General features: G+C 46.0%; 2 protein-coding genes across 2 annotated transcripts in view; one reads left to right on the forward strand and one right to left on the reverse strand.

Annotated features, from left to right (window-relative positions):
• LOC139310059 (uncharacterized) overlaps positions 1 to 25,711 on the reverse strand; it is a 649,177-nt gene that overhangs the window by 582,608 nt on the left and 40,858 nt on the right.
• On the forward strand, positions 7,507 to 25,464 carry LOC139313472 (zinc finger protein 271-like). Its single transcript, XM_070939077.1, has 9 exons — positions 7,507 to 8,238; positions 13,056 to 13,137; positions 13,237 to 13,548; positions 15,662 to 15,720; positions 15,828 to 15,975; positions 17,996 to 18,016; positions 20,822 to 20,961; positions 21,082 to 21,318; positions 21,640 to 25,464. The coding sequence occupies exons 1-9, from the start codon at positions 7,507 to 7,509 to the stop codon at positions 23,200 to 23,202; spliced, it is 3,294 nt and encodes a 1,097-aa protein (XP_070795178.1). The 3' UTR covers positions 23,203 to 25,464.

Raw genomic sequence — 25,711 nt, forward strand, 5'->3', positions numbered from 1 at the left:
GTCCATCTGTGGCTGGGTGGACGTGCTTGGCCCCGGCCCTATCTCTTGCCCTTCGGCGGACACCGAAGGCATTGCCAGAGAGGAGGGTCCTGGAGAGGGAGGTCTTGCTAACTCCTCTCCTTCACTCTCGGAGTCCTCTCCTGCCAATGACACAGGCTCAGGTAACGGAGCCACAACAAAACCAAACACCCAAGCACGCACCAAAAGGATGGCAGCACAGCTGTCCCCTCACAGTAACTTCCCAGCGGGAACACCTGAGTGACCCGATACCAAGGCCGACCCCGAGACCGCGACAATGGACGATGGAAAGGGGATCGGAGATCAGAACAGCCAAGAAACCGATGCTCAAGGGAACAACAAACTACGGCTGGACATACTAAGACTACTGAGATCGCCAACAGACAACGAGGACCTCATCGCGAACCTCCAAAGCCTGATCTAGGACCATGGAGCAGCGAAAGGAGGCCACGACACAACCCCAGAATCAGAGGACCATGGCTCAGTAAGAAACTCACCCCCAGCCGAACCCCTAACAGACACCGAAGAGCTCGATCTTGCACCAAATTTTGAATGGTGGCCATCTTTGACCAAGCAGCCCGCCAAAATGGCCGACCATCGACCAATCAAAGGCCGGGATTCAAAATGGCCGGCGTGAAATGCTTGCACCCTCCAAACCAGCGGAGAAGGCGAACATTATGAGGACGAGGGGTCTGACTCAGATCCCGAAACGTCCCCGACCGAGCGATAGATCAAGCATGCCATAAGGACCCTCACCGCCGCCTTCGGCTCTGACCTAAAAATCTCCAGAAACAAACCGAAGGCACAGAGGGGGGCAAGGGACGAGGGGGAGAAGCACCGAGCCACCCACACGAGGGACACGGACGCCGCTGCTAACCCACTGACATCGCAGCACCCCCCAAGGACGCGACACCACCCATCACAGAGGCCGCGAACGCCGGAACGCAGAGACCGGAGCAGATACCCACCGCCATCGTAGACCCATCCGAGCAGGCTGGATCTTCATCCAGACGAGATCGCGATGGCCCGACCACTTTCGATTCACTGCTGGACACACAACGCCGAAACTGAGGCCTACCCAACTGAGAGAGACCTCTACGCAGGAGCTGCAGCAACGAGAACCTCCTCCGACGACTACAGAGCTGAAATGGACCTCGCGCATGCGCAGATTCGCCTGGAGAGAGAAGAAGAAAAAAAATGCAGAGAGGGCTTTTTAAACTCCCAGCAAGTATTCCTATGCCGTATTGCGGCTATCTGCACATTCAGAACCATGGACAGTCGCCTGCTGTAAGTAACTTAACAAATAATACAGGGAATTTACCTAATGATTTCCCAAAGTTAAAAATGGATGGGTCTAACCTCTTGGAGTGGAGCCAACAGCTCCAGGTTGTTTTTTTGAGAGAAAATATATTGTTTTTTATTACTAACCCCCCAGAAAGGCCCTGGACTTTTGAACTGGACTGCCTGCACCACAAGGCATTTTACCTACTAATCTCCAGTATTTCCCCCATATACCCCAGTATCAAACACTACTTAACGGTATCAGAATTAATGCAAAAAATGTTTGGGCTTTTCTATAGTGGGAGCGTGGCAATCACAATCAGAATTTCTAAAGAGTTCTATTCTGCAAGAATTAGACCAGGGGTTTCCATGAGCGAACATCTGTTAGAGTTAAACGCTACTAGAGCTGAATTACACCTGAGAGGGGAGATCGTATCAGATCAGACCATGAAGAGTGTGATAATTAACTCCTTAGATTCCACCTGGGATAACTTTATCACACATCTAGATACACTAAACTTGGGACACCTATCCATTGATAGCCTATCCAACAGGTTGATAGCGGAAGACAATCTGAGGAAAAGCCGCCCCTTGTCATGCAGAGAGCACAGGCCCATAAAGAGAGTAGGCTTTCAGGACAGGCAACAGGACACAACAGAATGTTACAATTGTGGGTCCAGAAGCCACTACAAAAGGGACTGCCCCAGAAATTTCAGGGAAAGGGACAGACATGAACACAGGGCCAGACATCTAGAGAGACACTCACCAGACAGTAGATACAGGCGCAGGGACTCTCCCAATCTAAGGGACAGAAGGGGAAACAGGGACAGCTCCAGGGACAGCCGAACCGGGTCGCTGTATGGGATAGGAGAACACACACAAGTGACCAATCAGGACAGGGAGGACACCATGTGGCTCATAGATTCGGGAGCCACCAATCACACTACATATAACAGGCAACTACTCTCTTCTTTCACAGAAGAGGACTTCTGTGTTAGTTAAGAGGACTTCTTCTTAGTTAAAGTAGCTAACCAAAATGATGTTCGGGTAACAGGGAAGGGAAATGCAAATTTACCAGGAATAGGAAAAGTAGAGGGGGTATTGCTAGTCCCAGAGATACCTCACAACATTCTAGCTGCACTGAAACTCAGCAAAGAATCCAGGATAGAAGTAACTTTCAAGGGGGGAGAAGTTCTTACGAATAGGAACAGGAAGGACATAGGAAAGGTCATAGTTAGAGGAGGTCTACCCTACCTGCACACCAAGAACGCTAATGTACCTAGCATAAATGCCAGCATAGAGCCAGAAGCAGATAAGACAGACACTAAACTAGAAGAAGGCAAAACTGACAGCGTAGATGAAGAGGACCAGGGAAACAGAGCCGCCAGCGCACATGAACACAACTCACAGTCAGAGGAAACTCACAATAGGCAAGCCCATCCACGATGATTGTGCCCACCTGTTACACCATAAATTGGGGCACGCTAGCTTCCCTATTATTCAAAAAATAGTGGGGCCCTTAAGGCCATCCATAAAATACAAAAAGAGGTACTTTCTCACCATCGTGGATGACTACAGTCACTACGGTTTCGTATATACACTAAATCACAAAAACGAAGTATATCAGAAATTTAAGGAATTCTACAAGAGGGTAGAAGTCCAACACAACATTCAGATAAAACAAATAATTTATTATTTTATTTATTTTATTTATTTGATTTGTATACCGTCCTACTCCCGAAGGACTCAGGGCGGTGAACAGCCAACAATAAAATACATAAATACACAAAATTTAAAAACCCGATAAAATCAAATTAAACTTTTTGGCCCAGACAAATTAAAATACCCCAATAATTTAAAAACAGATTAAAATTTACATATTTAAAAAGGGAAGAGATCAGGCCAAGCCCGCTTGATGGAATAAAAAGGTCTTCACAGCATGGCGGAAGGAGCACAGATCCGGGATCCTCCATATCTCCGGGGGGAGCTCTTTCCAGATGGTAGGTGCCCCCACAGAGAAGGCTCTCCCCCTAGGGGCCGCCAGTCGACACTGTTTGGCTGACGGCACCCGGAGGAGTCCCTCTCTATGAGAGCGTACTGGCCGGTGGGAGGCTATTGGTGGTAGTAGGCGGTCCCGTAAATAACCAGGCCCTAAGCCATGGAGCGCTTTAAAGGTGGTAACCAAAACCTTGAAGCGTACCCGGAAGACCACCGGGAGCCAGTGCAGCTCGCGCAGGAGAGGTGTTACATGGGAGCGCCATGTCGCTCCCATTACCACCCGCGCGGCCGCACTCTGCGCCAGTTGGAGCCTCCGGGTGCTCCTCAAGGGGAGCCCCATGTAGAGAGCATTACAATAGTCCAGGCGGGAGGTGACGAGGGCATGAGTGACCGTGCGTAACGAGTCCCGATCCAGAAAGGGACGCAACTGGCGAATCAGGCGGACCTGATAAAAAATCCTCCCGGTCATGGCCGTCAAGTGCTCTTCTAAAGACAGCCGTGAATCCAGGAGGACGCCCAAGTTGCGAGCCCTCTCTGTGGGGGCCAATGATTCGCCCCCAATAGTCAGTGATGGCATCAACTGGCTATATCGGGATGTCGGAAACCACAGCCACTCGGTCTTGGATGGGTTGAGCCTGAGCCTGTTCCTCCCCATCCAGATCCGTACGGCCTCCAGGCACCGGGACATCACTTCAAGGGCATCGTTGGGGTGATCCGGGGTGGAGATGTACAGCTGGGTGTCATCAGCGTACTGATGGTACTCCACCCCAAAACCACGGATGATCTCGCCCAGCGGCTTCACATAAATGTTGAACAGGAGAGGTGAGAGGACTGACCCTTGCGGCACCCCACATATGAGGGGCCTCGGGGTCGACCTCTGTCCCCCTGTCAACACAGACTGCGACCGGTCAGAGAGAAAGGAGGAGAACCACCGCAACACAGTGCCTCCCACCCCTAACTCTTCCAACCGGTGCAGCATGATACCATGGTCGATGGTATCAAAAGCCGCTGAGAGATCTAACAGGACCAGGACAGAGGAGCACCCCCTGTCCCGAGCCCTCCAGAGATCATCAACCAACGCGACCAATGCCGTTTCCGTGCTGTACCCGGGCCTGAAGCCCGACTGGAACGGATCCAGATACGTCGTTTCATCCAGGTGCTGGGGAAGCTGTTGCGCAACCACACTCTCAACAACCTTCGTCACAAAACGAAGGTTGGAGACCGGACGATAATTTACCAACATTGCCGGGTCCAGGGAAGGCTTCTTGAGGAGAGGCCTCACCACCGCCTCTTTCAAGGCGGCAGGAAAGACACCCTCACCCAGCGAAGCATTTATAATCCCCTGGAACCAGCCTCGTGTCACCTCCCGAGAAGCCAGCACTAACCAGGAGGGACACGGGTCCAATAAACAAGTGGTCGCGTTCAGTCTACCCAGAATCCTGTCCACATCCTCAGGGGTCACAGGATCAAACTCATCCCAGATAACATTCTCAAGACCTGCCCCAGTCCCTCCCCCTGAGACCATCCAGTCGGAGTCCAGATCTTCCTGAATCTGAGCGATTTTGTCATACAGATATTGGACAAAATCCTCGGCTCTACCCTCCAAGGGGTCCTCCCGCGCTTCCTGGTGGAGCAGGGAGCGGGTCACCCTAAACAGGGCGGCCGGGCGATTATCTGATGACGCAATAAGAGCAGCAAAATAGCTACATTTCGCTGCTTTTATCGCCACTAGGTAATTCCTAATATGAGCTCTTACCAGTGTCCGGTCAGATTCAGAAAGACTGGCCCTCCAACTACTCTCTAGGCGTCTTTTCCGGCGCTTCAACTCCCTCAGCTCCTCAGTGAACCAAGGAGCTAAATGAGATCAGCGCCGGGTCAGAGGCCGCAAAGGCACGACCCGATCCAGAGCTCCAGCAGCCGCCCTATCCCAGGCGGCCACTAGGTCTCCAGTCGAGGCATGTGCCAGAGCCTCAGGGAATGGCCCAAGCTCCATCTGGAACCTATCCGGTTCCATCAGGTGCCTGGGGCGGAACCATCTTACCGGCTCCGCCTCCCTGCGGCGGGGTGTAGCGGTTCGAAGGTCGAGACGAAGGAGAGAGTGATCAGACCATGACAAGGGCTCGGTGACTATATCCCCTATCTCGAGATCACTCAACCACTGTCCAGAGACAAAAACCAGATCCAGCGTGTTTCCCCCCATGTGGGTAGGGCCATGAATTAACTGGGTCAGGTCCATGGCTGTCATGGAAGCCATGAACTCTCGAGCCACCTCAGATGCCTCACCAACGGACGGCAAGTTGAAATCCCCCATGACCATAAGCCTAGGGGTCTCAACCGCCACCGTGGCGATGACACTGAGTAGCTCGGGCAGGGCTGCTGCCACATGGCAGGGAGCCAGGTATGTGATCAGCAAACCCATCTGAACCCCGTGGCCCCATTTCACAAGGAGGGATTCACAGCCGGCCGTCTGAGGAACAGTGGCCTCCCTCGGTCTCAGACCTTCGTTAATAATAACCGCTACCCCCCCGCCCCTACCCTGCAACCTCGGCTGATGGAATGTGCGGAAACCTGGTAGGCACATTTCAACAAGAGGGACCCCCCCTTGGCCCAACCAGGTTTCCGTAATACCTGCCAGGTATAATGACCGATAGAGGGTCAGAATTCCTCTCGAGGGATTTCGCACACTGGCTCAGGTCCAAGGGGATACTACACTACACATCCTTACCATTCTCAGCCTTTCAAAATGGGGTGGCGGAACGAAGGAATTCTACCCTGCAAACTATGGTAAGATGTGCATTAGAAGATGCGGGAATTGGCCAACATTTTTGGTCAGTGGCCTTAGTGTATTCCAATTACATGCTAAACAGACTATGGTCTAGCGTGATTGATAAGACCCCGTATGAGCTGATGTACAATAGGAAGCCACAAATAGGACACTTACATGTATTTGGGGTCACGGCAGATGTGCACATACCTAAACAACTACGCCACAAGGGGGACAAGGTATCCAGGAGGCTTAGGTTTATGGGTTAGGAACCAGGCACCAAAGGATTCAGGTTTATAGACAGTAACAATAGATTCGTCGTATCTAGGACAGCAGTGTTCCATGAACAAACGAATTGGTCTAAAATACACCTCAACGAGATACATCCCAGGCAGGAAATAAAACACAATATACAGGACCGGGTCAAAGAAACCGCATTAGACAGCGAGAAAGAAGGGGGACACAAACCCAAGCACCAGGGAGTCAAAATCAGTGAATGGAAGGAAGACCACCCCAAGATAAAGATAGACACACTCACACAGAAAGAAGCAAAGTACTTACACGACACCGATTCAACACCAAACAGACCAGTTAGGGCAAGCAGGAACCAGATGCCCAAAAGACTTGAGGATTATGTACTGCACATACACTCTGACCCGATCACCCCAAACTCCTACCACGGGGTGCTTAAACTCCCCCAAGAAGAAAGATTAAAATGGGAGTCAGCCATGGAAAAAGAAATGAGCAGTCTCAAAGAGCTAGATGTGTTCACCCCTGCCAAGGTCCCAGAAGATAAGTCCCCAATAGGAACCAGATGGATTTTTAAAATCAAAACGCTAGAAGGTGGCAAGACACTATACAAGGCTCGGTTGGTGGCACAAGGGTTTGCCCAAAAATACCCAGAGGACTATACCGAAACCTACTCACCCACAGTGAGAGCGGAGAGCATTAAAAGCGCCTTAGTAATTGCCTCCATCCTAGGTTTGGAAGTGCACCAGTTCGATGTACAGACTGCATACCTGCATGCCAAACTGGACAAGGAGATTTATGTTAAGGCACCACACAGCAGGGACACACAGAGGGGTGACTCATGGCTACTCAACAAGAGCTTATATGGGTTGAAGCAGTCTGGGAAACAGTGGTACAAGTGCCTGGTCAAGGTGCTTGAAGCAATGGGGTTCGCCGCAACACCAGCAGACAACTGCTTTTTCATCAGAAAGGAGGGCGGTTCCCTAGAATACGTGCTTATTTACATGGATGATATTCTATACATTGGCAAACATAAAGAAAAATGTGACACATTCGCTAGCAAGTTAGGTGAACATTTCTCCCTAAAATCTCTAGGGAAGATAAACAAATATCTGGGTGTGCAAATCAGTAAAACCACCAAGGGATTCCGATTGTCACAAAAAGAAAAGATTGTTGAACTTTTACACAAGTGTAACATGGCAGATGCCAAACAAAGTGAAACTCCCATGCAAACAGACTTTGTAAAAAACATGTATGGCGAAGCGCCCGAATTCAAAGACAACACACTCTACAGGTCCACCATAGGGTCCCTTTTGTATATTGCCAACTGGACCAGACCCGACATCGCCCTATCGGTCAATTTACTGTCCCGACACGTAGGCAAACCCACCGTATATCATTGGGAAGCAGTCAAAAGGGTACTCGGGTACCTGAAATACAGTTCAGACGCATGCCTATGCCTAGAGCTGGATACACTCAATGAACCGACCCTCACCTGTTACGCGGATGCTGACTGGGCAGGGGATGTAAAGAGTAGGAAAAGCACTTCAGGATATGTGTTCTTTCTCAACAACAGCCCTGTACATTGGTACACGGGCAAACAAAATCTAGTAGCCACATCAACCACCAAGGCGGAATACATATGTTTATCCAAGGCAGCCAATAACCTGACGTGGTTCAATGATCTACTCACCAGCATCTGGACCGAACCTGCATATCCAATAATCATTCACGAGGATAACAAAGCTGCTATTGAGATATCTAGGGCGGATGTCATAGGCCAGAGATCTAGGCACATAGATATCAAGCACAAACATGTGAGGCAACTTTCGAAAATAGGGTTCATCAAGGCCACACACTGCGACACTGAAGAACAAACGGTGGATATCCTAACGAAACTTCTGCAGGGCAAACAGCATGCCTACCTAGTATCCAAACTATGCGTTCACCCCTGGACTCCTCCCCAACCACAGAACACACACACACAGGTCAGGCATTTAGAGGGAGATTTGTCACGTATAAATGCCTTACCCCTACAAGCAGGTACACATGACCTAGGACTGCAAGGTTAACAAACACACACACCATACACCCACCTCCTCCCTAGACCACTCCTTACCTCAGACTCCGCCTCCCAGGTATTTAAGGTTGCCCCACGCTGCTCCACATGTTCTTGCTGATGATTCCTGTAAAGAGAAAATCCATGTAAATAAAAGGTAACCTGTTTAACCATTGATGAGTCTATGTCTGTTATTGGGTCTGATCCTTGAAATTAGTAACAAATCCATACATTTTATACCCTCTCCACAATGCACGCCACGCCTAAGAAACTCCCTCTAAACCCCCTTATTCCACTAAGTCATTCTTTTAAGTCATTCTATATTCGAAAGGGTCATCATGACAATTTCTCCAGAGGAACAGATATCTTACCTTGTTTACTAGTATCTTCGTCCTGGGCGGATGTTCCAGGGGTGGGTTCTAAATTTTTTTACTACCAGTTCTGTGGGTGTGGCTTATTTTGTGGGCATGGCTTGGAGGTCATGTGACTGGGTGGGCATGGCTAGCTGGTCATGTGACCGGGTGGCCATGACTATGTGTATAGGGACTATTCAGAGGGCTGAAAAAAAATCATTTCTGACTGGTCCTCGCACTTTTGACTGGTCCTCACACTTATGACCATCCTCACATTTATGCCTGTGCAGCATTCTTAACAACCATGTCACTCATTTCACAACTGCTTCTCTTCACCATGGTGATAAGATAGGGCAAAAAACGTAAAATGTGAGGACAGTCATAAGTTTGAAGACTGGTCAAAAGTGTGAGGACCAGTCAAAAATAACTTTTTCAGCCCTCTGAGTAGTCCATATGCACAAAAGGACTACCCAGAAGGCTGAAATAGTGATTTCTGACAGGTCCTCGCAGTTTTGACCGGTCTTTGCACTTATGACTGGTCATCATTTATGCCCATTGTAGCATTCTTAACAACCGTGTCACTCATTTCACATGGTGACAAGATAGGGCAAAAACGTAAAATGTGAGGACAGTTGTAAGTTCGAGGACTGGTCAAAAGTGCGAGGACCAGTCAAAAATAACATTTTCAGCCCTCTGAGTAGTCCATATGCACAAAAGGATACAGCAATAGAGAGGGATGAAGGAAGGAGAAGAGAGATGGAAGAAGGAAGGAGAGAGAGGGAAGGAAGAGAAGGGAGGAAGGAAGGGAAGGGAAATTAGAAATTAGTGAGGGTAATAGAGGGAGGAAGAGAGGAGAAGGAGAAAGAAAGAGAAAGTAGGGAGGAGAAGAAGAGGGGGGGAGAGAAAGTAAGAAGGAAAGAAAAGAGAGAGGTGGTAGGTTTGAGGAGAAAGATTGCTGTACAATAAAAAAGATGAAAGGGAAGAAAGCCAACCCCAAACAAATATAAAGATATTAAGATAAAGAATGAATTGTTAAACTTTAAAGAATAAAAGAGAACAAATATGAATAAATAGCAATAATTAGAAACACACATACAAACATACAATGTATTTTCTTTGAACAGAGTATTTGGCCGGTTCACAAATTTAAACAGTGTTTAGTCATTTCAATTAAATTTACAATTTCTATATATTCTTTTTGCCATATTTATTCATCTATTTTTTTAAAAAGCCAATATTACCCTTCATCCTCATCTCTAATCTTAATCAAATTCAATTTTTCCCTTCTATTCTATATTATACCCCTTCCCATTGTCATCTACTTTTATCTCCATCCTTACATTGGTTAATTATGTAATATTACAGTTGTTTAATACAAATTCAACATTTTAATATAAATCAATTAGTTATATAACTATCTTTTTGCATATTAATCAATATGAACATGAATATTCCAATTATTTCCAAGCAATCCAATTTCTTACAAATCAATTAATTATATTTACCAATAATAATAAACCAAATAATTTCCCCCATATATTCATCCAAACCACAACTTAACCATTTCTGCTTTCAACACAATATACAATTAATAGTATCTCAATTATTACAATTCCCTAGTTAAATAGATCTTTTTTTCTTTTGTGTTTTAAAATCTTGAACTCTCCTCTTTTTCCCTAAATTTCCCATTGTTTGCACCTACCTTTTTTGGTGAGGAAAAAGAAAAAGAAACCTCTCTCTGCCTCATTTTGTCACGTTGCAGCAAAGAACCTGCTTTACTTTCAGTTTCATTTTTTCAGCATAGCTAGGGGAAAATAAATCTGCTCCAGCACTCTTTGCAGCTAGCAATAGAGCCCTGCGCAAAACAGCTGAGAGCAAATCAGCTGAGAGTCGGGAGGCCGATCTAATCAACTTGTGCTAATTAACCTATGCTGAACCTGAAAGGGGCTCTTTTTTTCTATTTTTGCAGGCACCGATCTACTCATTTGTTTTTTTTAACACTGATCAGCTGTAAGGCGGCCCTATGAAGCCCCACGGCAAGAGTTTAAACAGTTTTTTTTCCCCTCTAGCCATCAGCTGGGACTCAGATTGGGAGTGGGCGGGGGTAAGCGAACGGCAACCGGGCCGGGAACTGGTTCGGGGGCGTGGCCAGCCAATCTTATTACCGGTTCTCCGAACTATTAAAATTTTTTACTACCGGTTCTTGCGAACCGGTGCGAACCGGGAGCAACCCACCACTGGGATGTTCCTATCTAACTAAATTGTGGCCGTGCCTTGGGTGTATGTTCCCCATTTTTAGCAAGTCATCACATACTGTTTCACTGAATACAATTTGTGGTTAGTTTGCAACAGTAAGAACATCATAGGTTTTTATTTATTTATTTATTTTTTGAAATTTGTAATTTTATTATAGCATATACTGTATATGACATTCACATAACACAACATATACGTATCTTGTTATTTCAGCTTCTATATTCAATTCTTACATTAAAACCCTTTAACTTAATTGACCATCCACATTTTTTTAGGGGGGGGAAGGACAATGGGGGGGGGGAGAAGAAGAAATGAAGACAGGGGAAGAAAGATAAAATAACAGAAAGAAGACCATGAAGAAACAATGTTTAAAAGAGATAAGATACGTATATATTATTCTTTTTTTCCCCAAATACATTTTACATGTTCAATTTCAGCCATAATATTCTTTTTCTATACTTCTTTATTCAACACTCTGTTCATAAAATATATATGATGAAAGAAAAACTTGTTTACAAAAACAAGAAGTGTGAGTGTATTGTAAGAAGTAATCACAACTCACCCACCCCGAACGAAATATTTTGGGAAATATTCAAAGAGGCAGAATATTATATTCCCCAAAGGAGGAATGGAGAAAAAAAAAAATCTCAACAAAGAGAGAAAGCAGCCCCAACAGCTTCCAGCAGATGCCTGAAATCTTTAGAGATGGATATTTTGTGCCCATTAAGATATCCAGGCCAGCATATTCAGAAACAAAACATCTTCCACTCCAATTATGGGATTAAAATTTGCATTCCCCCACCCAAATTCTAAGGATAAGACATGACCTTTTAGGACATAATAGGATTAACCCACCACCATTGAAATCACAAAAGACACAAAAGCCCCTTCATAACACAATCCTGAGACGTCACAGAAACCTATAAAGCTCCATCCACTCATTCAGCCATTTTGTCAGCTTTCCCAGAACTACATGATGTTGTTGGTTCTGCTCATCAATAAACGGAATCCTTCTTTTCGATCAGCCTCCATTTTATTTCCAGCATCCTTCTCCTGGCTTGGAACCGAACCAGATTTTTCTTCCAACAGTAGCCACATATATGTGTATACATATAATCTCTCTCCAGGACTTACAGATATCTTTGATGATATGTAATTCTACCAGTAAAAAGGGGGAATTGGCTTGTTTTTTTGAGCACAACATGTTGAAAAATGAAAATCCTTAAAACAGAAGAAAGCTAAAAAATGGATCCTCCTACTCAGAACAAGGCATTCTCCGTAGGATTGTGAAGAGACCCTGTAAGTCTATGGTGGCCAAACCTCAGAAGGCATTGAATTGCTCCTTTGCAAACTAAAACATTTTGTGAAAAGGCTTGCAGGAGCTGTGCCTTTTGATACAATGGGTTAGAAAAGGCTCTACCAGACTCCTCCTGACATACTGTATAAGGTTAGATATTGAGGAAAAGCGGAATGGGACTTTTCAGCTCGGTCTCCTCGCCTTGCTTGTTTCTCCTTAAGGTTTTCGCCTCTGCGTTATTAGCCACAAACTTTTCTCCTCAGCTGGCCCACCCCCAGTCTTTCGCCCTGGTACATCGGCCACAGCCCCTCCGTCCCAGTCCCTTCGCCGGGGCTCATTCATCGAAGTACAGTTCGCATCGGGCTTTTGGCCTCCCAGGACAATTCACAGCCAGCCAATCAGTGCAGGGACTCGGGGGCTTTAGGAGTGGAAGAGTGGGGGCTGCAGTTCAGAGGGAAGCTCAGGATGGCCAAAAACACACACACACCCCTTTATCCAAAGTGCCTGAGACAAGGGCTGATTCCCATCACCACGAGCTGCTCGCCTGTCAGTTTGGAGCCTCCCAAGGCTACCAAGGGCAGCACGGGGGTGGGGTGGGGGAGGTGGGCTGTAGAGAACGAGTGATCCATCAAGTGGGGCTTTTGCAACGAGCTGGTGGGAATGGCTGGCCTGATGTTTTGCTTTTCCTTCTCCTGGTTTCTGAAGACCCACCTGTCCCCAAAGCCCTGCTCTCCTCTAACCCCCATCCCCACCTCTTTGTTCCCTCTCTGCTTCTCCCAGGTTTCTGGGAATGCCCAGCTGGGCTCACAGGTTTGCCAGCAAATATTTGCCCAATGTCCTTTGTTGAGGTCATTTACCCTGGGTGGGCTAGATCATGCCACACACCTGTCAGGAGCAACTGGCCCTCTGCCTTTGCCCCATGATTCCTTGGTCAAAGCTGCCTCTCCCCATTGTTTACCAGGGTTCCCCTGTGTGGCAGGGCTGGCATCGATGCTGCCCTCTGGGTGTGCCAAGCCTCGCTCCCTCAGCATCGAAGGCTGGGGTGTCATTGCTGAGTGCCACCACTCCCTCTGGCAATCTTTGTTTGGCGTTCTGGGCTTCAATCCTGCCCAGGTGCTGAGCAGCAAGAAAGGCTGTGCTTGTTCCTTGTTCCTTGGTTGGGAAGTGCCTGGACCTGCCCTCTCCCCGTGGCTCTCTGTCTGGACGGAGCAATGCCAGGAGAATCCCGCAGTCTTCTGCTTCTGGGAGGCACTGCTCCTGATCAGCACTGCGAGTAAGGATTTGGGGAAGAGGGGAGGACGTGTTTGCTGGTTCTCTGGAGGAGCCCAGGGGGGCCTGCTGGCCCCTGCCCTGAAGGAGAGCCGCTTGTTCATTCAACCGTTCTGGGGTCTGGCTGTGGGGCTTCTTGTATCTCCCTCTTATTCTTTTTTTTTAAGTAGTTTTTATTGAATATAAATATTAAAAAAGACATACGTAACATATACACAACAAACATTTATACAACATATACACAAAAAGAGTGTAATTTCTTCTTAAGCATTTTTTCAGAGTGACATTCTACAATTCTACTTATGATATATTCCTTCACCTCTCCTTAATCTAATAACATTTTTTATTATATATATATATTTAAATCGGTAATATTTCCCCCTATATTTTTTGTATATATCTGATTTTTAACCAATTATACCAATTATTCCATGTATCTCCCTCTTATTCATAGGCTACATCAGGGAGGTCAGTTACTTCCGCTGGCCGTTGAGGAGAACAGGCTCAAAGCCAGGCTGCTTGCAAGGATGGAAATGAAGAGGAGTGAGGAGCAACACTAATTCCAATCGCTTGTCCTTTTCTCTTTCTCTGCTCATGTTCCTTTTCCCCAAACATCCCTGGGAGGGCTACAGCTACAGGTCAGGGTGGACGGTCTTCCCCTGGAATTCAACGGGGAGCCCGGCTGGCATGCTTGGTGGCCTTCTGGGCCTCCCTCCAGCATGTCAGCCAAGCTTCCCACTGAAGTCCAGGGAAAGACCGGGCGCTCCACACCCTCGCAGGGAAGGGATCTTTGACAAAGGACCGGAGGGACCCTAACTGCCCCATCACCACTACTCTTATATAGCTTATCAAATTCACAGAGGTACTCATTAGAATCAATTTTTTTCCCCTTAGGAAATTAGGAGGGAAGCTGACTCTTTAAGTTCTCCTGTTGGTTTATTCAGGAATGAGGTTGGTAAGCATAAGGGGGGGCATATCCGGAGGTGCTGTGCTTGGTGGAAGAGCAGAGGTGTGGGGGAGGGGCGTAAATACCCAGGCCTCATCAAAAGGAGTATGTTTGAAGTCCAAGAGGAAAATTCTTTGTACCACTTTTTTTTTTTTTTTTTTTGGCCTGGGGCGTTTACATTGCTCTGGCTTTGATTTGCCCACCCTTCCAACACTTCGGTGATAAATTTCTAAACATTTTTGCCAGCCTTGCCGGAGGGAGATGCCACCTATACCATTTCCTCTCTATATTTTGATGGCAAGGTATGCAAATTGAGGTTGCTACAGAAGACTTTGAGCTACATGCAATGAGGGACGCTGTTTGAAGTCAAACAGACTTCAAACAGCCTCTTAAGTTTAAGAGAATTTAAAGATGCCAGATTCCCTAATTATCCACACCTCTAATTACCCCCCACCTCTGCTCTTCCACCAAGCACAGCACCTCTGTATATGCCCCCCCCCCCACTTTATGCTTAACAACCTCTTTCCTGAATAAACAAACAGGAGAACTTAAAGAGCCAGCTTCCCTCCTAATTTCCTAAATTTCCTAAAATGCCCCACCTGATGGATCACTCATCCTCTACAACTCCCCCCTCCCACCCACCCCCACGCTGCCCTCCGCAGCCTCAGGAGGCTCCGAACTGACAGCTGAGCGGCTTGCAGCCGGGGTGGGTGGGGGTGGGGCAGAGTCCCAAGCGCTACTAACCAGGGCAGCCCCGGTCTTTACAGCCCCCTCCCCTTGTCTTTTGTGGCTGGATCCCTCAGCCTCTACAGCCTCCCTCCCCCAACCTGTCCTTTGTGGCAAAGAGATGCGAACCAGCCCTTGTCTCAGGTACTTTGGACAAAAAGGGGGGTCTTTCTTTTTCTTTCTTTCTTTCTTTCTTTCTTTCTTTCTTTCTTTCTTTCTTTCTTTCTTTCTTTCTTTCTTTCTTTCTTTCTCTCTCTCTCTTTCTTTCTTTTTCTTTCCTTCCTTCCTTCCTTCCTTCCTTCTTTCTCTCACTCTCTCTCTCTCTTTCTTTCTTTTTCTCTCTCCCCCCACCCCCCTCTTCTCTTCCCATTCGGGGTGATGGATCCCTCATCCTTTACAGCCCCCTCCCCTTGTCTTTTGTGACTGGATCCCTTGTCCTCTACAGCCCCCCTCCCCCACCACACCCCCACGCTGCTCTCGGCAGCCTCAGGCGAGCAGCTCATGGTGATGGGAACCAGCCCTTGTCTCAGACACTTTGGACAAAGGAGGGGTGTTTTTGGCCCTCCTGAGCCTCCCTCTGAACTGCAGCCCCCACTCTTCCACTCCCAAAGCCCCTGAGTCCCTGCACCGATTGTCTGGCTGCGAATTATCCTGGGAGGCCAAAAGCCCGATGTGAACTGTACTTCGACGAATGGCCCCAGCAAAGGGACTGGGACATGGCCGATGTGCCGGGGCGAAAGACTTGGAGCGGGTCCAGTGGTGGGTTCCTCCCGGTTTGGCGCAGTTCTCCTGAGCTTGTAATGGTGATGATATGACATCATCGAACCCGTTCTGTCCCCCCAGCCCCCGCCCCTATCACCCACCCCCGCATTATTCTTACCTTTTATTGGGCCCCACCCCCAACCTATTGCTGCCTCCTGAGTCCCAGCTGATGGCTAGAGGGAAAAAAACTGTTTAAACTCTTGCCGCAGGGCTTCAAAGGGCCGCCCTACAGCTGATCAGTGTTAAAAGAAAACAAATGAGTAGACCGGTGCCTGCCAAAATAGACGAGTAGATCAGTGCCTGCAAAAATAAATGGGTAGATCGGTACAGCTCTGCAAGCAGTTAAAAGCCTGGTAGACCAGTACCTCTGCTAAATCCTAAATAATTGTCACATGACTATCAAGCCACACCCACAGAACTGGTAGTAAAAAAATTTAGAACCCACCCCTGGGCGGGTCAGACGAGGATAAAAGTTTGTGGCTAATAACGCAGAGGCGAAAACTTTAAGGAGAAACAGGTAAGGCGAAGAGTCCAAGCCGAAAAGTCCTAGACCCTAGGATAAGGCAGCATCTCCAGCCAGGAATTGCATGGGTGAAAGATGGTGGGCCTTGTAGTTCAATGACATCTGCAAGTCTGCCTCACCCCTCTTCAGCATCAATGCATTCCTAATTTGCACCTATTGCAGCTGTGGATTAGCACATGCAAGTTTCTTTTACTATTGCAGTGATTTTCAGTCTCTATTTTTTAAAAATCTGGGTGCTTGCTTTTCAAACCTTGGCTTTTCTTAGGGGTGATATGGGTGAGCCTCTCTGGCGGGATCCAGATGGAGGACTTTAGCATTGTCCTCTAGCATCCCAGTCGCCCCCCTCCCCACAACGGCTTCAGCGAACGGGTTAAATGCAGAGACTTTCCTTTTGCGCCTAGAGAGGAGGCAGGAAAAGGGAAAAGGGGGCTGGGAGCCCAGTTTCTGCCCCCACCTGTTCCTTTGCCAGGTTACGCCAGGTTATGCTGCGGAGATCCCCTCGCAGGGAGAGTCAAACAAAGTTATAAACAGTAGCCAACATCAAAACAGATCATGCAAAACAAACCTTATTTCATTCTTTGACAAAATGACTAAATGAGTGGACCAGCGGAATGCTGTGGACATAGTATACTTAGATTTCAGGAAAGCATTTGATAAAGTAGATCACAACTACTTCTTGGCAAGCTAGAAAAATGTGAGATAGACAGCACCCGCACAAAATGGGTTTCTAACTGGCTGACAAATCGAACTCAATGTGTAGTCCTCAATGGAACTAAACCCTCATAGAGGAAAAAAAGCAGTGGGGTACAATCTAGACTAGGGGATAGAAGGGGAACTCATCAAATTTTCAGACGACACTAAGCTGGCAGGAATTGCCAACACCCCAAAAGAGAAGCTCAAGATCCAAAAAAGACTTGACAGACTTGAACAGTGGGCCCAATCTAACAAAATGATATTACACAGATAAAAGTAGTTTTACACTTAGACAAGAAAAACCAACTGCATGGGTATAAACTAGGTGAATTAAGCCAGTATAAACTGGTTTAATGCCCGTAACTGTGAGAGGGATCTTGGAATCCCAGCGGACAATCATTTAAATGTGATCCAACAGTGAGTGACAGCAGCCAAAATAACCAATACAATCCTAGGTTGCATTAATACTTGGCTCAGTTGCAAAGGTCGGTTGCTAGGAGTCGAAAAGGACCTGCTGCCATGTAATTACTGAAGATATCTTCCAAATGACTTGGTGGAGCCTGGACAAGCATGTTTTTCCACCTCTTATCGCTAGATGGCGATCAGGCAACATCTTTGCCTAGAAAGCCGCCCACACTTTAGTGCCATCCGTGTTTGAGCTTGAAAAAGGAGTTTTTTAAACCATCGAGTACTTCATTGCTAGAAAGGATGGGAGGCGAGGAGAAGCGCAGAGGAACTTCCTCTTCCGGATGGCTCATGGGAGGAAAGTGGTGTGCAGAGCGGCTTTTGTGCTCTTCCCAGGGTCCAAGCAGCAGCTGGCAGGTGAGTGGAGGGCAGCAGGTGGGAGGAGAGTCCGGGAGCAACTTGGGCTGGAAGCGGAGAAGCAACTGGGCTGAAGCCTCTCAGCTGCTGCTGCTGCAGGTTCCTTCCCTCCCCAAATGGAAGCCCACTGGTGCTGCAGGCTGGGAAACTGGGGGCTGCAATTTCTGCTGGTGGGAAGATTGAAAAAGCCTCTTTCAAGTGGAGGTTGGTTCTTTGGGAATGGCTCCCCTCCAGAGGTTGTGGCTGCTCCGTCCCTGGAGGGTTTTGAGGGGAGATTGGGCAGCCATTTGTTCTGGACGGAATAGGGTCTCCTGCCTGAACAGGGGATGGACTAGAAGACCTCCAAGGTCCCCCAACTCAATTCTTCTCTTATGGACCTGATGTTTTCTGGGCAACAAGATCGGACTTATGTGTCTCTGGTCTTTTTTAGGTTGCTGACAAAATGGGGTTGGGATAGGTGAGCCTTTATACATTCTTGGGGGTTTTGTGTTTGAAACGCTCCATTTTAATGGTGATGGGTTAATCCTGTTATGTCCTAAAAGTCCTGTCCTGTCCTTCTTAATCCCATCAACTGGAGCTGAAGGTGTTTTGTTTGTGAATAGATTAGCCCAGTCTTTCTTAATGGACACCAAATATCCATCTCTAAAGGCTTCAGGCATCTGCTAGAGGCTGTTGGGGCTGCTTTCTGCCTTGTTAAGATTTTTCTCCATTTCTCCTTTGGGGAAATATAATATTCTGCCTCTTTTAACATTCCCGAAGTATTTCATTGGATGGGGGGCTTCCCACAAAATTAATACCAACCATTAAAATCAAGAATATATGAGGAAGGAGGGGTGGAATGGGGTGGAGGGGGCATCTACTACTTGATCAAGGACAAGCATAGATAGTCCTTACTTACCATTTGTTCACTGAGCCTTCCAAGTTACAGTGGCACTGTAGAAGCAGACGTAGTTATGAAGGTGCAGGAAAAGGAGTTGCACCAATTTGGATTCTGGCAACTGGTGCACTTTTATGATGATTTCAGCATCCCACACATGATCCCCATTTGTGATCTTCCCAGCTGGCTTCTGACAAGCAAACTCAATGAGGATGCTGGCAGGAAGTTGCAAGCCATGGTCATGTGACATTATCTTTAACAACCGACAGTGATTTGTTTAAGAACTGCAGAGGAACAGATGTAAATTGACACCGTCATTTGAAATCATGATTCATGATCGGGCCGCTTAGTGACACAGAAGCCAGTCCCAATTGCAGTCAGTAAGTGAGGACTATTTCAATTGGGATGTCACCAAAGGGGTTGTGGAAAGTATTTTCTGCCTTTACTTGGAGTTCATGGCTTCCACGGGCATAACTGGTGCTTCAAATCTTGCAGAGGCTCTAGGCATCATTTCATCAGTTAAAACCCCACATCTGTAAAGCTAGTGCCATGCAGATTGACAGGTGTGGCTTGATAATATAAAAGACAGAGTCCAAGTCCCAGGGTGAATTTTCTTGGATGTCCATTCCTGGGAAGATTGGCAACTATCTGGAATGTTTCCTACTTGTGAATAATCTTCCTCACTGTAGAACGATGGATTTTAAATTGTTTGGAAATGGCCTTTTAAACCTTTCCAAATTGATAGGCAACAACCATTGCTTCTCTAAGATCATTGCTGATGTCTTTACTCTTTGGCATTGTGTTAACACACACCTCAATGCCAGAAACCATGAAACTCCTACAACTTTGGCTTTTATAGATGTGGTCATACTTGCTGCTGATCAATTGACCAAGGGCACTTTATTAGCACTACTTGGCTGCTACTTTGCCTCTTTATACTATGGAAGCAGTGAGAAATTTCCTAATGGTGAGAACAAATAACCAGCAGAATGGCTTGCCTTCAGACATTGTGGTGCTTCATCACTGGAGGCTTTTCAGAAGAGACAAGACAGCCACTTGTCTGAAATGGTATAGGGTCTCCTACTTGAAGGACCTGCAAGGTCCCTTCCAATTCTTTTATTCTCTTCTGTTCTGTTGCAATGATATTTATGATACCCTGATAAGTAAAACCATAGAAATGAAAGAGATTTTCTTTTTCACTTGACTGTATTTGAAAAAAACCCTTTGCATTGCTAAGAATTTGTGATTGACCAGTCAACAAGTGAATTTCATCATTTTTCATTGTAATGTAAATGTTTTTCTTTTTTTCTCATCTTCTGCAACCATTAAAGATACCCTTTTATTTGAATCTTATAGACAAAGAGGATGGCAATAAGAGCACTCTGGACAACTGAGGATAACAAGCAAAATTGAAACAAGTCAGTCCAGAAATCAAAATATTTTCCATTTCCTTCAGTGAGCCCACAATTCTTCAACTTCCTCGGCAAGTGAGAGAGAAACGAGAAAAAAATCAAGAAGAGATTTCTAGCTGGGAAAAGTAGTGTGTGAAATTCAATCATATATTATATGAAAAGTTAAGGGAGATTATTTTTCCATTCAGCAAAAGGGGGAAGTGAAAAAGTCAGTGGGGAGGAAAAGGTCAATTGGAAAGCCACGTAGAGGAGACACTGTTGCAGGCCTCGTTCTGGGATGAAGAAAATCACCAGTAAATCAAAGCATCACTAAACAAGGGTTCATCCATATTTGTTGACTTCCTCAAGAATATTAGTTGTGGAATAGCTCCATAGAGGTTCCTGTTGTGGGAAAGATACAACTTGCAAATCACAGTTGATTATGCATGAGAGGATCCAGACTGGAGAAAAGCCTTACATATATGCTGAATGTGGCAAAACCTTTGATCAGTACCATTCCGTTTTGTTTCATGGAAGGACCCACAAAAGAAAGAAGCCCTACAAGTGCTCTCAATACAGTAAATGCTTTAGCTAGTAGGGCAACGTGGACTCAGACCAAGGAGAAACCGTTTGGATGTCCTAATTGTGGGAAATGTTTCAGTAACAATTCCAGCCTGGTGAAACACCAGAGGATTCACACAGGAGAGAAACCCTTTAAATGTCATGACTGTGGAAAAAGTTTCAGTCAGAATTCTAGCCTTATTGGCCACCAGAGGATTCACACAGGAGAGAAACCATTTGAATGTCCTGTTTGTGGGAAACGTTTCAATCAGAATTCCCACCTCGTGAAACACCAGAGGATTCACACAGGAGAAAAGCCTTTTAAATGTCATGACTGTGGGAAAAGTTTCACTCAGAATTGCACCCTTGTTCAACACCAGAGGATTCACACAGGAGAGAAACCCTTTGAATGTCCTGACTGTGGGAAAAGTTTTAGTCAGAATTCCACCCTGGTTCAACACCAGAGGACTCACATAGGAGAGAAACTCGTTGAATGTTCTGTTCGTGGAAAAGTTTCTCTCAAAGATCCCAGCTCGTGGTGCACCAGAGAACTCACACAAGACAAAAGCCCTACAACTGTTCCCAATGTGGTAAATGCTTTAGGGGGCGTGGCAACATGGACTCACACCAAGGAGAAACCGTTTGAATGTCCTGATTGTGAGAAATGTTTCTGTGATAATTCCAACCTGGTGATACACCAGAAGATTCACACAGGTGAGAAACCCTTTAAATATCCTGACTGTGGGAACAGTTTCAGTCAAAATTCTCACCTCCTTTCACACCAGAGCACTCACACAGGAGAGAAACCATTTGACTGTCCTGTTTGTGGGAAAAGTTTCAGTAAGAATTCCAGACTCGTGAGGCACCAGAGGACTCACGTAGGAGAAAAACCCTTTGAATGTCCTGATTGTGGAAAAAGTTTCAGTCACAATTCCAGCCTGGTGAACCACCAGAGGACACACACGGGAGAGAAACCTTTTAAATGTCCTGACTGTGGGAAAAGTTTCCGTCAGAATTCCACCCTAGTTCAACACCAGAGGATTCACACGGGAGAGAAACCCTTTGAATGTCCTCTTTGTGGGAAAAGTTTCAGTCAGAATTCCCACCTTGTGGAACACCAGAGGACTCACACAGGAGAGAAACCCTTTAAATGTTCTAACTGTGGGAAAAGTTTCACTCAGAATTCCACCCTGGTTCAACACCAGAGGATTCACACAGGAGAGAAACCCTTTAAATGTTCTGACTGTGGGCAATGTTTCAGTCAGAATTCCACCCTGGTGAAACACCAGAGGACTCACACAGGAGAGAAATCATTTGAATGTCCTGACTGTGGTAAAAGTTTTGGCAAGAATTCCAACCTGGTGATACACCAGAGGACTCACATGGGAGAGAAACCCTTTGAATGTCCTGATCATGGAAAGGTTTCTCTCAGAGATCCCAGCTTGTGGTGCACCAGAGGACTCACACAGGAGAGAAGCCCTACAAGTGCTCCCAATGTGGAAAATGCTTTAGTGAGCATGGCAACATGGACTCACAACAAGGAGAAATCGTTTGAAATTCTTGATTATGAGAAATGTTTCTGTTATAATTCCAACCTGGTGATACACCAGAGGGTTCACACAGGCGAGAAACCCTTTACATGTCATGACTGTGGGAATAGTTTCAGTCGAAATTCTCACCTCGTTTCACACCAGAGGACTCACACAGGAGAAAAACCCTTTGAATGTCCTGATTGTGGTAAAAGTTTCAGTCACAATTCTAGCCTAGTGAACCACCAGAGGACTCACACAGGAGAGAAACCCTTTAAATGTCCTGACTGTGGGAAAAGTTTCAGTCAGAATTCCACATTGGTTCAACACAAGAGGATTCACACGGGTGAGAAACCATTTGACTGTCCTGTTTGTGGGAAAAGTTTCAGTAAGAATTCCAGACTTGTGAGACACCAGAGGACTCACACAGGAGAAAAACCCTATGAATGTCCTGATTGTGGTAAAAGTTTCAGTCACAATTCTAGCCTGGTGAACCACCAGAGAACTCATACAGGAGAGAAACCCTTTCAGTGTCCTGACTGTGGGAAAAGTTTCCGTCAGAATTCCACTCTGGTTCAACACCAGAGGATTCACTCAGGAGAGAAGCCTTTTGAATGTCCTTTTTGTGGGAAATGTTTCAGTCAGAATTCCCACCTCATGGAACACCAGAGGACTCACACAGGAGAGAAACCCTTTAAATGGCCTGATCATGGAAAAGTTTCTCTCAGAGATCCCAACTCGTGGTGCACTAGAGGACTCACACAGGATGGAAACCGTATGAGTGTCTCGTTTGTGGAAAAAGTTTCAGTTGGAATTCCAACCTGGTGATACGCCACAGGAGAGAAACCATAGAAGTGTCCAGACTGTGAAAAAGATTTCAGTAGCCTTCTAAATCATATGCTTATAGACCCGGGAGAAACCATTTGAGTACCCTGAATGTGAATGGTGCTTCAGGAAACATTCCAGCCTTATATGCACACAAGAAAATCCACTTGACGTCCCAAGTGATGAGTGTAGAGAAAGCTTGAATTTCATTTCTAATATCCCATTGTAAGTCCATCTGAGATATTGACTGTTAAATTTGACTACAAAGAATTTACCTAATTTTTTGTAGGCAAATATGTAATGGTATTAGAAGAAAAAAAATGGCAACATACTAATTTGATAAGGCCATCAACAGCAGAAGCTGCTGGATATGGATAGTCCTCGGGTTGTGAATGCAATGGATCCTGTCCATTCCATCCTTAACTCGAGAATTTGTGGGAGTGAATCTCTTACGTTGAATGACATCACTTCCTGCTTTCGCTCTTGCATTTGCTGCTTTCTCACCCCAGATCAGCCTGATGAGGCCTCAAGCACAGAGAAAGCAACCCCTGGAGCGGGGTTGTACCCCGCGTCCTCTCAAGGCTACTTTCTTGTCGGCAAAGAATTGAGGATTGCATTCCTGTAGGCTTTGGCAGCCCTTTGCAAAAACCCTTTGCCTGTAGGAACAGGGTTTTGGAGGGGTGCGTCTGTTCCTCTCAAGCTCTGCTGGTGGCTTTTTGCAAAGAGCTGCTGAAGCTTACGCAATCTCCCTGCAGGCTTCGGCAAGGAAATGGCAAACGGAGGGAAGGGCTGAATGACCGAAGCCTTCCCTCAGTTTGTAAACGTCCAGGTCTCAATTCACAGAGAATAGAGGCCTTAATTGTGAGATTACACAAGATCTCGCAGTATGTTAGGCCTCTGTTCTCTGTGAATGCGGGCAAAGAAACAGCAACAGAGAGGAGGTCATTGCAAGGTCAGTGACTCCACAGGTGAAGTGCCTGTGAAGACCCAGTGAGGGTGGGGGGGGCGGAATATGCAGGGTGAATGATGCAGAGCCTCTGCGGTCATTTGTAAGGGTGAACAACTCCTGTGGTGCTGCAATATTCATAGTCTCAGGATTTGTTGGTAAACGCTAGGGGGTGCTTATTGCATAACTTCAAAAGTTCGCTAAGGAAATGCTCATACCCCAGGGATTACCTGTATTTATTTTTGTAGAAATTGTGCAATCATGTAAAAATCTTTTTGAGAGTGTTCTTTGCATTTTTATCATGGTAGACGATAAAAATACCACCTACAGAGTCCCAGCCTTTTTCTCCCTGGGTGCGCTCGAGATTTTCAGCCCCAGAATTTTCCAGCCAGCATCTCTTGGGGATTTGAGCACTCAGACTATAGTTAGAGATTGTGGTTCCTCATATAAGGGAGAAAGCAACATGAAAAGAGACACAGAGGGGGTTCAAAGTTTATCTTTTCCAAACAGTTCCAGGAATTCAGTACACCCAGCATGTCTCTTCAGATTGTGTCAAGAATGAGGCACGCAAGTGGAAGAAAACATATGAATAGCAAATATTTTGGGAGAGTTTGGGGCAGTGACAAAACCAGTGTGAATTTTCAGATGAAAAGGCTGTTCATTGAGAAGAGCTGTAGGAATATTGAGTTGAGGAGAAAAAGGATTGTGGTTTTGAACACAGGACCTCAAGGTTTATTCGCTACTCCTGCTGCGATCTCCTTTGTTTTTAGGGGCCTCCTTGTTAGCCTTTGAGAGCTGGTGGCTGAGAGCAGCATCAAGGGACTGATACTTTTGTGATCATCGCCCCCTCCCCGGTGGGAGATGTGAGGGAAAATTTTTTACAGTAGATAGTTTAATTTCTAAAATAGCATTGCGTAAAAATCTTGAATAGCTTTTGAGAAAGACAGATATTTTACTTTTACTTTATTTTGGATTTAGATAAAGGAAAGTGTCAGAATTTCTGTAAACAGAAGATGTTTCCTGTTCTTTCATTTGTCTCTCAGGGTTCCTTAATGTTTGTTTTTTTTTCAAAAATTTATCCTTCAAATGTGGGGAGGAACATTATTTTTAGCAGCAAAAGTGACATTTTAGCTATGCAGATGAATGATCCTGATTTTTCTGGGATTGGAAGACACCAAAGAATTCCAAGATTGTTCATTTCATTTCACAATTTTTTTAGTAGCTCTCATTACATGAAGGACACCCAACAACCAGGACCAGGCCAACCATGGAGATACCGTGTGTGGAGAAACCAAGAGGGTCTTGGCCTGAGTCTTAAGTCCAAGTGATTTCAAATTTAAACATATGCAAAATTTCTAAAATTTAAAATAATAAAAATATATTTAATCAATTTTCCTTCTTTTCTTTGCACCATCTTTATTATGTCTCAGCTTAATATGGTTAGGAGTCGGAAACCCTTTCAATGATCCCAAAGCCTCTGAATCTCACAGGGCTATATAAAAATATCAAGCAAAATTAAATAAAGCCAACCTAAGATTCAGAGGGGATGGTCTACGGCCCGAGGTC

The sequence above is a fragment of the Pituophis catenifer genome, unplaced genomic scaffold (genome assembly GCF_029215685.1).
Source record: "Pituophis catenifer annectens isolate HBS135680 unplaced genomic scaffold, rPitCat1.0.hap2 SCAF_2, whole genome shotgun sequence".
In the NCBI taxonomy this organism is placed as follows: domain Eukaryota; kingdom Metazoa; phylum Chordata; class Lepidosauria; order Squamata; family Colubridae; genus Pituophis; species Pituophis catenifer.

Bases quoted from the DNA above. Each gene is read 5' to 3' on its own strand.
- LOC139313472 (XM_070939077.1), top strand. From the start codon at position 7,507: ATGGCAGATGCCAAACAAAGTGAAACTCCCATGCAAACAGACTTTGTA. The intron at 13,138-13,236 runs GTGGGCTAGATC...ATTGTTTACCAG, and splicing joins GTTGAGGTCATTTACCCTGG to GGTTCCCCTGTGTGGCAGGG. The intron at 15,721-15,827 runs GTGATGGGAACC...CCACTCCCAAAG, and splicing joins CCTCAGGCGAGCAGCTCATG to CCCCTGAGTCCCTGCACCGA.